At 26.9% G+C, this 13145-nt stretch overlaps 1 protein-coding gene and 1 long non-coding RNA gene across 5 annotated transcripts; one reads left to right on the plus strand and one right to left on the minus strand.

Annotated features, from left to right (window-relative positions):
* Positions 1-1157: 1157 nt before the first annotated feature.
* On the minus strand, positions 1158-3641 carry LOC149877813 (uncharacterized). Of its 2 annotated transcripts, XR_016447860.1 has the most exons (4): positions 2934-3641; positions 2677-2842; positions 1584-2591; positions 1158-1428 (listed from the first exon to the last, which is right to left on the minus strand). It is a non-coding gene; the product is annotated as an uncharacterized LOC149877813 (long non-coding RNA). The 2 variants fall into 2 exon arrangements; XR_016447861.1 differs by having other exon boundaries at positions 1158-2591; positions 2934-3586.
* A 5838-nt stretch (positions 3642-9479) lies between these two features.
* LOC149877814 (uncharacterized) lies at positions 9480-12932 on the plus strand. 3 transcript variants are annotated; one of them, XM_090073750.1, is made up of 2 exons: positions 9480-9882; positions 10635-12932. In XM_090073750.1, the coding sequence occupies exon 2, from the start codon at positions 11663-11665 to the stop codon at positions 12029-12031; it is 369 nt and encodes a 122-aa protein (XP_089929876.1). In that variant the 5' UTR covers positions 9480-9882; positions 10635-11662; the 3' UTR covers positions 12032-12932. The 3 variants fall into 3 exon arrangements, with proteins under 3 accessions (XP_089929876.1, XP_089929877.1, XP_089929875.1); XM_090073751.1 differs by lacking the exon at positions 9480-9882 and having other exon boundaries at positions 9962-11588; positions 11724-12932; XM_090073749.1 differs by lacking the exon at positions 9480-9882 and adding an exon at positions 9965-10528.
* Positions 12933-13145: the final 213 nt, after the last annotated feature.

The following is a 13145-nucleotide window of genomic DNA, read 5'->3' on the forward strand; positions in this document are numbered from 1 at the left end:
GATCAGCAAATAAAAGAAACAAGTAATAGTTACATTCCTGGTGGATTTTGAACATAGTTTCCTATAGGAAAATCATATTGGTAGCAGGGTAAAATATTGCTATAGCAATATTTTACCCTGATAGCATTATTTTCCTATAGAATTATTTTCCTATAGGAAACTATGTTCAAAAATTTAGTTCAAGTTGTTGAAGATTTACTAAAAACGCGTGAAGATTTACTATCAACATATTTTACTAACAACACATTTTTGGCCATTATTGATAGTAAAATTTAAATATACATATATATATATATATATACATATATATATATATATATATATATATATATATATATATATATATATACAAAATATATATATATAAAATATATATATAAAAAATAATATATAAAAAAAATTTGACCCACCCTAATATATATATATATATATATATATATATATATATATATATATATATATATGTATATATATATATATATATATATATAATATATATTATATATATATTATATATATATATATATATATATATATAATATATATATATATATTATATATATATATATATAATATATATTATATATATATATATATATATATAATATATATTATATATATATATATATAATATATATTATATATATATATAATATATATATATATATTATATATATATATATATAATATATATATTATATATATATATATATATAATATAAATATATATATAATATATATTATATATATATATATATTATATATATATTATATATATATATATATAATATATATATATATATATATATATATATATATATATATATATATATATATATATATATATATATGTATGTATATATTTGTATATTCTGTTTTCTATTTTATTTTAATTTAAATTTAATTCTCATAAAAAAAAATAACATAATTTTGATTATTTAAAAAAAAAAAATTGTTTTCAGTTGTGTGCCACTTTAAATAGTCTTAATTTTTAAAAGAAAAATTTTTCTTGATGTAATTTGAAATCTGTCGTTTACTTTTGATCTAGTTAAATATAAAGCAAGCAAATAATTGAAAAGGGTTTTTAAGAACCATAACCTAGGGGAGGGCTATTAGGGGTTGAGTAGGGTTTGCTACAATCACTTACTACAGTAAAATAAATTTATGGTCTTTATAGTTAGACTATGATTGATATTTTACATTTCAAAATCATGTTAAACGTTTGTTTATAGGAGGTTTAACTTTTTAGAAACTACATTCCAGCAAATAGAAAACTACTTTAAAAGTACTTGCAGTTGTTAGCAACAACCGCGTTTTTTAGTGCCTCAATATAGTTTGGGCTGTTCTCTCCAACTTTTGTCATTCGCCAAAACTGATTGAAATTCTGATGAATGAATTCGAGAGCTTGTTTGGTCTACTAACCTAATTCTATAGAAAATAAGAAGTACAAAATAAATGCATGCTAATTTCATAAATATTCGTCGTAATTTTTACCAATTTTACAATTCAACTGTTAAAATAGAGTATTTAATTACAAATATTATAAATCATTTTTTATCAAATTTAAAATGTATTTATCATACCTTTCATCTCGATGAATTCGATACTATGTTGTTCAAAAGTACCTTCAAATGAATTTTAGCCCTTAGATTTCTATAGATAGTAGAGAACTCCTTTAATTCTTTAACATATGTGGAGCTTAATGAATTTCCAAAACAACCAGGGACTATTTTTTAAAAATCTCTAAAAATTTTAATGTACTTGGCAGCGGAAACTCCAAGACTAGACTCCTGAAAAAAAAGTTCAAAGCTGTCTAAGCAACTTATTGCAAGCATTGCCTTCCAAACGATGCTTCCTTGGTAGAACACGACAGATATCTTTGACAGATATTGGTTAACAAACTGTAACTCATACTCCTTGTTTTCAAATAACTTTTTTTCAATCTCTTTAATTTTTTTCTACAACACATAGCAGTATAAGTAGACCAGGAATATTTACAAGTTCTAGTATTTTTTTTTTTTTATCGCCTGTTAATAAAGGGGGATTAACAACATTTGTGAACTTTTTTGCTTTTTTTAGATTTGCACCATCTGTCATTCATTGGTTGTACAATCTACACAAAGATTACAGAGTATAATGAACAGCTTTTTGAAATTCAGGAGATGACTTCATGTAAAACGGACAAGGGTGCTTTGATGTTGCAGTTTGTTTTCCAACCATTTGAAGCAAAATCTTTAGATCTTCAGATACAGTGTAATCAAAGGATGAAATGTTCAACTCATCCAAAATTAACCGCAAATTATGGTATTTTTTGTTCAATAAAGTCAAAATTGCCAAAATAATAGTTTTGTGGACTCTTGAATCTTTAAAAATTTTGCACACATATCCGTCACACTTGCTCAGTTTCTCTGGAATTACTTTTTAACTCTGATTTTAGGGAATTGGCAGTGTAACTTAAATGAATCCCTGCCTCCATCTACACCTAATTTGATATTAACATCATTTATTCCTTGACTTCTGTGATGAAGTGCCTATTCTACAAGCTCTTCAATGCCATTGCAATACACAATAGGAGTATCTTTTTCTACCAACTATACATTCATAAAAAATCAAAATGAATAATACAGATTGCACTCTAGTTATCAAAAAATAATTGCTTCGTAATAGTTAACTTACCTCTTTGCTTCTATTTAATTCTAATACCAATAGGAGTTTATCACCATTAAATAATTTCCCAATCATCTCGTTGTTCTCAATCAGTTTAATAATGAAAGCAGATTCCACACTTTTCCGTCCTGCCTCACTTCTCAGATATTGTGCAACTTCAATCATGTTGTGATTACTTAGAAATCATAATGAAGTTATTACAAAAATTGGCTTTAAACTCATAACAAAATTAGTTTTAAAAGAATTTTTGAGCAACAAAATCTTACTTCGTATGCAGTTTTCATTGAAGTTTGTTCAATTTATCTTAAGAAAAGAAATGTTTCTTAACTTAAGTCTTTCTGAAAGAGACAGAGAGTTCCTTTGGACCAAAAGTTTTCAAAGCTTAGGTGTTCCCTGAATCATTTGCGCTTAAATCTTTTATAGAACTGGATAGAACTTTTCCTTGCGCTGTTGTGGATGTTGATTTTACAATGGTAGTCAAATTATTTTGTCTTTCTAATACCATTTAGATTTAAATAAGTTGTTTCAGCATTATTTATTCGTCTTAAATCCTTGCCTTTCCTGAAGCAGCAAATGCAAAACCTTTTAAAAAAATCACCATGTTCTTTTTTGTGTTTAGGCATTTCAAATGAATGCATCAAATTAAAGCTTCTGATATGGCTGATAATATTAGGATGATATATCGGTCATATCAATCAAATGCCAGTATAACGGCCACAAACAAGCTTTCAGTTTGTATGTCAACGCGTGTGAGGAGTTATTATGCAAATATTAACAATTCGCAACTGCTTCCTTTTACTAATTGTTAATAATTAAAAGTTGTTTTTATTTCAATAAAAATGTAAAGAGAAAGTAATGAAAAATAAAAATCCACTTGCAAATTTCAATGTTAAACAAACATTTTTAAATACTTTAAAAGAAAAAAATTTATAAGTCTATCATTAACATTTCTGAAAATTTAAATACAGGGGCATGGGCATGATATTGTTGTGCTCGAAAAGATCCCCCGAATCCCCCCTTGCGTAAAGTTTCTAAAAACCCTTTTCAATTTTTTGCTTGTTTTTTATTAAACTATATAAAATTTATCAACAAATTTAAAAAAAAATTCTTAATTTTTAAACGAAAAATTTTTTTTGAAATTTGTTGATGAATTTTAATTTAGTTTATTATAGAACAAAAAAAAAAAACTATGAATAAAGGAGACGTAGTTCTGTGGAGAGGAAAGTTAGGGGTCGGGATGGGTTTTGTTTAGCTCCAATTACCCTAATTGTTTGCAAGTTATCCTCATTCGACACCTGTACCAACATACTAGAAATTTGAGTATGCCCCATGCCTCTTCGTTACCTATCTTGAACAACGAATTTCCTGGGCACTCCCTTAAAATATGTAATTTCTCCCCAGGTCTCCACTAAAAAAAATTGTTATTTACATTTTTTGAATGCGGAAATGTTTTCTAATGATAAGCAAAAAAGGTTTTTGGGGATGTGTTGCAAGGTCGTAGAGCATGGTCTTATGCACCCTATCCATTTCAGTACATGAAACAAGACTGGACAAAAGACTATACATATTGCGAAAAGGCAAGAAAAGAGATTGTCACGTGTGTTTAAATAGACAGGGAAAAGGACAGATGCGAAACTTCGGAATACTATGATACTTGCCCCGGTAAACCGTTGCTTCGAAAGCAAAAATTGCTTCGAAAGATATCACACTTTCAGAAACTTCAATTCATTAAGTTTATGTTTTTCTTTTATAATATAAGTTAGAATGTGTTTCTTTATAAAATAGGAAAGTAATAAATGTTTTGTTTTATCGCAACGACTCCATTTTTTTTTCTACATCACAGGTATTTACTTGTATCTAATATAGTACTGGAGCTGTTGGTATAATCTGAGTTACTAAGCTGAAGTCCAAGGGGTGTATTGCTCTTAAAATGGTGTCTATTTCTTTTACCAACCACAGACTATTGTTGAGTTAAAATCACGTGATTTACTTAAATTGTATGATATAGTATGAAAAAGTGAACGTAAAACGCAGAGATAGAGGAAATTTTAATGGGTCAGAGCATATGCCACTACGGAGTTTTGCAACGAAATCGGTCTGAAAATATCATTTTTAAAAGTTTTGAGTAAAAAAAATTTTTTTGATATTACTTATTAAGCCTCCATCGGCGTTTGTTGTTTCGTTTTTGTTGGATAATAACGAAAAGGAACCTACTTCTGCATCAGTCTTTTGATTTAAATATGACCTGTTGTAAATACACAGACTAATTGAAGATTGCTTTTTAATAGGATTATTCATCATATTTTATGCGTTTTGATAGAAAAAAATAAATCTCTTAAACTTTGAACAAATATTAATTTATATTTTTGAAAGGAAGAGAGGAAAGCATTGGTACGTTTCGAAAAGAGATTAAAAACCAAAGAGAATTTCAGAAAAAATCGGAAGTAAATGATTTTCACTACTTTTAAATGTATTAGCAACATTTTGATATAATTTATGTTCAGAAATATTGAAGGTTAAGTATTATACTTTTGAAATTTTTAAAGCTTGCTTTTGTACCAAGGCTCCCTTACACGGGGAGCATTGGTACACAACGTGTTTACATTATTACAGTAAGAAATTTCATCTAAAAAAAAGCAGTTTGAATGAAAACTGAAGCAGAAAGAAAACCAACAAAGTATTTTATAACATATCTTGAAACATATAGATAATTTATTTAAATAACTAGTATATAAACAAATATATTTAAATTGCATAGATACATAGTGGATAGTGCATGAAAGCATCACCAAAGCATTCGAAGTTGATATTGATTCAAAACGACTGCCTGTGTACCAATGCTCTACTTGTACTAATGCCCCCCCCCCCCTCTCCCCCATGCAGTAGTTTATTGTGATTTTTATAAAATTAAATTTACAAATAAAATTTTCTCTTTTATTTTATGAATTAAGGTTTAAATAATTAGAGGCTTTTCAAAAAAAAAATAAGTCTGTACTTTTTTGAGAGAAATATTTTTTGACTATTTTTTCTAAAGCTTTAACGTTTGCAAGTAAACCTCATTAGGAAAGGCTCAACTAAAGTTGACATATCACAAACTCCTAGAATATTCTGATGATATCGTCCATGGTATATGATTAATGAAAACCCACTTCGGAATTTCATATTTTTGTTGTAATTATCATACGTTATTTAAAAATATCATACTCTATTTAAAAAATTAAAAACTACTGTTGTTGCTGTTTGATGTCAAATTTACATTAAATGCAGGTTTAGAATTATTCTTCAATATTTGAAGAGGTAATTTTCTAAACTTTTCAGCAAAACCGTCTATAATCTCGTTACGGAAAAGATCTTATGTGATTTTAATAAAAAATTATTTTAAATCTTTACACTGTTGGAAAGAAATCTTTTACCTCTTGCATTTACCACCTGAAATATTTTGTTGATACCCATTCCCGCTTCGGCAGAGGTGTTGTTGGGATTAAAGAACCCTTATTACTCGGGGTAAAAGTTTATTTGAACGATCAAAATATCAAGGTTTTTTTTAGTAAAACAATGTTAGTAAATAACATTTAGAAGAATAGTATTATCAGGTTTTTTCATGGATTCATTTTTTTCAAACTGATTAATTTCACACTGCATTACTTCCTCAACAGTCAAAAACACGGGCATAGACCTTCACATGTTCTAGCTTTTCCATAAAATCCTTCAACATTTTCTCATCAGTTATTTTTTCCTTTTTGATTTTGTTTTCTAATAGTCTTGGTATTGCTTCTGCCTAGTGTCATTTTATAGTGTCATGTCATTTTCGTTAACGAAAATGAAATAAAAACAAAAATTAAACATTTCTGTTTAACAAAAACGAAATAAAAACGAAGGCATTTTTACAAAATGGAAACGAAAAAAGAACTTAAATTTAATGCAAAAAAACGAAATAAAAACAAAACAGTTTTTTTTTTGTTAGGAATGATAGTTAAAGATTATCTTCATACTGTTTGGGATATCGCATGTAGTTCTTGCAAATAAGGAAGAGATCAAAAGTATTATTTTTAAACTTAATTTGCGGTAATTCGAGCTGAATCTAAACAAAACTTTTCAAAGACATAAGTAGAACCCGTAGAAAATCAGGGCAAAACAAAAAAAACAAAAAATGCCACATTGATATTAATAATTCTTAATAAGAATTCTTCACGTTTTTATTAAGAATTCTCAAAAAAAACGTGACATTTTGTTAATATATTTATTGTGGTTTTCTTTTTTTTTTTTTAACCGCAATTTTCTACTGGCCCCAGACATAAGATTTCTATTACTTCCTAATCATTATTAGTATTAACTAGCGAGTGAAGCGTATGTTAAGAGAGTTTTTTCGTTAATTGTTTACCTTACATCATCTAGATGCAACCGAATGTCAAAATCTTTGTGTATCAGATCATTTTTAAAATTGAATAAGGTCCAGCTTGTGCACCAGTGAACTGTATTTTTTTTATGAAGAATAGAAAGTTTCTGTAACAATCTCTTGGTGGAAATTGTTTTGGTAGGATTTTTTTAAGAGCCAGTTTAACCAGTTTTTTAAGACCCAGTTTTTGGCTATCTTTAAGACACCAACCAGCTCTACGCTCTGAAAAGTTTCTCTAATATTCCAGATGAGAAATGATCGTTCCTTTTTTGCGTATCACTTTTTCTCTAAGCCCAAAATCTCAATGAGGAAGTAAAGAACTTATCGTTGGTTGGAAAAATATAGATTTTAAGTTGGTATTGGTTTCCTCAAACTTTATCAAAATTTATTCAAATGATACAAAATTTTGCTTTTGTACTGCGATCTACAAGCATCAGAACAGGTCTAAATGTGGTTCAGCTCCTCTTTCTTTAAACCAGTCCTTTTCTAGTCTAGACAACTAGCGAACAAGGGCTAAAGACTTTTTATTAGATTGCTTATCACTATGAGTTTACAAACAGGAGTAAAATATAAAAGTACTATCTTTGTTATGCAAACTTTGTTGGGATCCAAATTGTCTTGTTTTGTTTGATCAATATTCGACTATATAGCCCAGTTCGTCGAGTATAAAATACTTCACCATCGCTTAATTTAGAAGTAAGTTGGTTTTGTTGAATTTAACACTTTCTCTTTCTGTTCCATATGAGAGTTAAACTTTTTTACACTTAATATGTGCAGACAATACGTAGAAGTCTTACGAGTTCATTGAGTGGTGATGGGAAAAAGAGGAATGGATCTTTACTAATGCTACAAGAGTGCTATGATATGTTAACTCAATTTAAAAACCTTAGAAAACCTTATTTTTTGCGTTTTTATCTTATTGGAATTAAGATTCTTTTATGATAAGAATGTGCACTAACAGCTATATAGATAGTGTTCACCTTTTTCTGCATTTTTTGTGAGTTTCCCTAATTTTTCTGTAATTTTGTAAAGACAAAGTTGTCATTCTGAAGCTAGAGCTAGCTCGCGATCGCCTTAAATTCTGAGGTATTACTTTTTTTAACTGACCAGTGTTCTAAAAGCCCGCTCATAGTTATCTTTTTAAAATAATTATTTGTCTATTTCTGATTTTGCATTTAAAATGATTACTGAACTCTAACTTAATCTTAAACAACTGTACGGTTTTTATAGGTTTAATAAATGTTTTGAGCGTTTTAAATTACAATTGAAAATGAACCGAATAGTAAATGTAGACCTCAGAAGCACCCTAGAGGATTCCTACGAACTGCTAGAATTTTATTAAATTTTATTACCAGCTTTATTTTTGTAACATTTAAGTAAAAAATTTAAGGCAACCATTAGGAAAAGCTTTAAGGAATACCTTAAAGCAAATTTAAGGGCAAAAGAAAGACATCAATTGATTACAGGCTCAATAAAAGATTTAAGGCTCCGATAATCAAAACATTATTCAATATTTTCAAATATAGAAAAAAACAAAAGAATTTGTTTTTTGATATGAAGTCTTTCAATCATGTAATTAGTAATAATAATAATAATAATAATAATAATAATAATAATAATAATAATAATAATAATAATAATAATAATAATAATAATAATAATAATAATAATAACAATGATAATAATAAGAATAACAATAATGATAATAATAATAATAATAATAATAATAATAATAATAATAATAATAATAATAATAATAATAATAATAATAATAATAATAATGATAATAATAATAACAATGATAATAATAAGAATAACAATAATAATAATAATAATAATAATAATAATAATAATAATAATAATAATAATAATAATAATAATAATAATAATAATAATAATAATAATAATAATAATAATAATAATATTAATAACAATAATAATAATAATAACTTAATATCTATTAATATAAACCATGGATCTGTGTTCAGTGAAAAATTGAATGAGATGAAAAGAAATTTCTATTACAAATTAGTTAAAATGTGCTTTGGTATTTCTAAATTTGCTTCCCGTATACTTTGATGTCATAGATATTTGCAAGAGGAAATTTTTGCAAACTGATTTGCTTAATCTTAATATAATTAGTACTGGAACGTTTAACGTTTAACGTTTAATGTTTAACGTCGTTTCGTCATTAGTTACTAGGCTTTGAAAAAGCACGTTCTCTAAATGCACGCGGCCATTGGAGAAAGATCCCTTAAACGAGTTAAAACTTTTTTCCTTTTGGAATTTAATTATTAGTTTAGATATATTACATAAAGAATCATATTAAGATAAATGATAATCGTTAAGATCATATTATAATTGAAGTACGTATATAAAATAGTTATATATACATTTTTATTAGATAAAGTAGAAAGGATTTAAATTTTTATCAGAAAAAGTAAAAAGGATTTTAATCTTTTAAATCGTTTGTATTTTGTTTGTTTTAGCTTTTCTTTTAGCAGTTTTATTTTTGATATTTTATTTTTTAGAAGGAAAATAAGGGTATGGATGTTATTTAAAGTTATACTAATGCTATTTCCATAAAATGGTTATTACTACTTTGAAATTATTACTACTTTGAAATTATTACTACTTTGAAATTATTACTACTTTGAAATTTCTGTGATGCTATTAACTATTATTGTTCTTTTTTAGAAAATTTAGAAAATGAATTAAAATTTTGTGCCAACATTGACATGGCATTTCACATGTTATAGTATGTAAAGGTTAAATTTTGTTGTGAGGATTACAGTTCTTATGAAAAAAAAAAAAAGAAGGTAAAGAGTATTGTTTGTAAATATATATTTTGTATCTTTTTGAATTTTCTGGCATCATTTTTAAAATTTTTATTTGCACACTTATAGCTGTTTTATCAATGTGTTTTTATAATAATGTAAAGTGTTTTTTTATTGTTTGTGTATGTGTTGATATGTGTTATATAATTGTTTTAAAAATGTGTTTAAATATGTATATGAGGTATATTTATTTAACCTTATATACATATTTAAACGCATTGTGTTTATAGTTGGTACATATGTTTATATTATGTTGTTTCCATGTTTTCAAAGTGCTGTTAATGTGTAGAGCAAGATTTGTCAACTTTGACAGCCAAGTGATGTACTTTTAACAGAGGGTTACACGATAGTTTTTAGTGTCAAACTGTTACTGCTTTAGGTCTTGCTTTTTTCAAGCCTTTGTTTTTAAAGATTATTCTAAAAATACATAATGTATTTTAATAACATTTTGCGTAATGTTGTTACTTATGTTTTGTTACATATGAATGTTATCTTACTTAAGTTATATTATATACATATATTAACTTATGGTGTGTGTTGTTGCTCTGATGTTTTTTTGTTATCTTTTGAGTTAATAGACATTTGGCTTAACTTCATGTTTGTGTCTGTTATTAAAATTGTTAAATAGGTAATTTTGTTAAAATCACTGCTTTTAATCATTTACTAAAAGCCTATACAAATTATTTTGCTATATATACTGTTTGTTTTATATCAATTTGATTTTTTGTCTTTAGCGCTGTTTACTACATGATTTTGCTATAAATATTTTGGAATCATGATGTTCCAGCATAAATTGCTATAATCGCTATCAGTCTCCCTTCACATAATGAAGTTGCAGTTGTGTTTTTTGGTGTACTACCTGTTTCTAGGGAAGATGTTATTTACCCAATAGGTCATCCTCTTAAAGCTCTATCAAGTATGTCTGCCAACTTAGATCCTATGGTTTATTCTCTATTTTTTCCAAAGGGTGATGCTGGTTGGCATAATCAATTGGTTCACAACCCTGAACGTGCTACATTGGTTAGAAATCATGTTACATTTTCTCTGTATTACAATATAAACTTTCAGTTAGACAATTTTTTTCTTCACTCTTTTATGGCAAAAAACTGTTTCAGCAATATGCTATTGATGCGTATGTTAAAATCAAAGGCCAGCGCCTTGCTTTCATCAGAAATAACCAAAACAAACTGAGAAGCAACCAGTATAATGTCTTACATGAGCATGTAAAGAATTAAATGCAATTAATAGGTTGTTAAAAGATATTTGCAACAACAACTTTCCGTTCAGAGGAAATATCATTCTTTTTGGTGGTGACTTAACGCAAATTCTGCCTGTTGTGAAAAGAGGACAACCAGCTGAGATAGTAGAATCGTGTATAAAATGTTCTTTGCATTGGCAATTGGTACAGAAGTTTGCATGAACTGAAAATATGAGAGTACAAGATGGGGAAGGTGAATTTTCCGATTAGCTACTAAAACTTGGGAATGGAACAATACCTGTCAAAGAGGAGGATCCTTATAAAAGATGCATTAAAATACCAAATCAGTGCATTATTAGAGAAAATAAATCGATTGTTGAAAAGATTTTCGGAGATGCTGATCAAAATGATTATTCTAAATGCGTGATTTTAACACCAACTAATGTTGATTCATTATCAATCAATGAAGAAGTGCTTGAATGTCTGCCAGGTGAGGTCAAAATTTATTTAAGTGCTGATCAAATTAATACTGATGACCTTAATGAAAGAAATGATCCTTCAGGTATGCCACCTCATTGTTTAAAATTGAAAATTGGTTGTGTAATAATGCTACTTAGAAATTTAGATCTCAAAGCTGGGTTATGCAATGGTACTCGAATGAAAGTTTGTGCTCTTCAAAATAATTATATTGATGCAGAGGATTTGACAGGTGTTTCTGGTGGTAAACAGGATTTTGTTCCTCAAATTCAGTTGGCTCCATCAGGTTCTAATATACCTTTTGTTCTGAAATGTCGTGAGTTTCCTGTCAGATTGGCTTATTCAATCACAATTGATAAAAGTCAAACATTTAATAGAGTTGGGGTATATCTCAAAAAAACCAAGTTTCTCTCATGGTCAACAATATGTTGCATGTTCAAGAATGAGAGCATTTAGTAGTTTGTTTTTCAAAATTAATAAACATCTCATTCAAGGTGTGGTAGGTGAAAAGTGTTACACAAATAATGTTATATTTTCTAATGTTCTTAATTTATAGTCTTAAGATTTTTATTTTGAAAATTTACTGTTTGTAAGTTGTGAGCACATTTTGTTTGTATAAATTTATTTATTATTTTAATATATATATTTTTTTCACAGTTTTTGATAAATATATCTGTCATTTATTATTGTTATAAAATATGTTTATTTGTGTTATATAAAACCATATTTGTTTATAGTTGTATATATGTTTAAATTATATTGTTTCCATGTTTTCAAAGTGGTGTGACTTGGCATTATGTTGAGCAAGATTGATAACCTTGCCAGCCAAGCGATGTATTTATAGCAGAGGTGTGACTTGGCAGCATTTAGTGCCAGGCAGTGTTACTGCTTTAGAGCTAGGTTGTGTTGTGTGGCCTTTTTAAATATTCTGGAAACACATTGTCTGTTAATGTTTAGCATAATGTGTACGAGAGAGTATGCAACCTTGATCTTTAAATCTAGGGTGTTTTAATGTCCTAAGTTTGAAGTAATTGAATAACAAATATTGAATATAAAAACAAATATACTTTATGTATTTATATGTTTAGTAAAAAAATAAATATAGTTAACTTTAATTTGGTTTTCTAATTTTGCCTTTCATATTTTAATTTGGTTTGTTATTTTCGCTGGATTTTAGGATCAAGAGTGTAAATATTCTATTGTTATGTGTTATTGTTGTGATGTTTTGTGTTCAAATTCATTTTTAACAATAAACACCTTCATGTTGGTGTCTATTGTTAAAAATGAATGATAGGTAGTTTCATTATTGAAACTTATTGCTTTTATTTATTTACTTAAAGCCAAGACAACATGCTAAAAATGCAATTTATATCTTAATTTGATTTTTTTTTATTTTATATATATATATATATATATATATATATATATATATATATATATATATATATATATATATATATATATATATATATTAGTATTGTTAATCCTTTTGTACTTCGAAATAGATTTTATAGTTAAATTTTTGATAAATGTTTATATTAACTGCCATGTCAAAATAGGTTACTATAAA

This window comes from Hydra viridissima, unplaced genomic scaffold (genome assembly GCF_058129835.1).
Source record: "Hydra viridissima isolate aposymbiotic clone 2 unplaced genomic scaffold, HvirCarnegie_v1 scaffold_16, whole genome shotgun sequence".
NCBI classification, from domain to species: domain Eukaryota; kingdom Metazoa; phylum Cnidaria; class Hydrozoa; order Anthoathecata; family Hydridae; genus Hydra; species Hydra viridissima.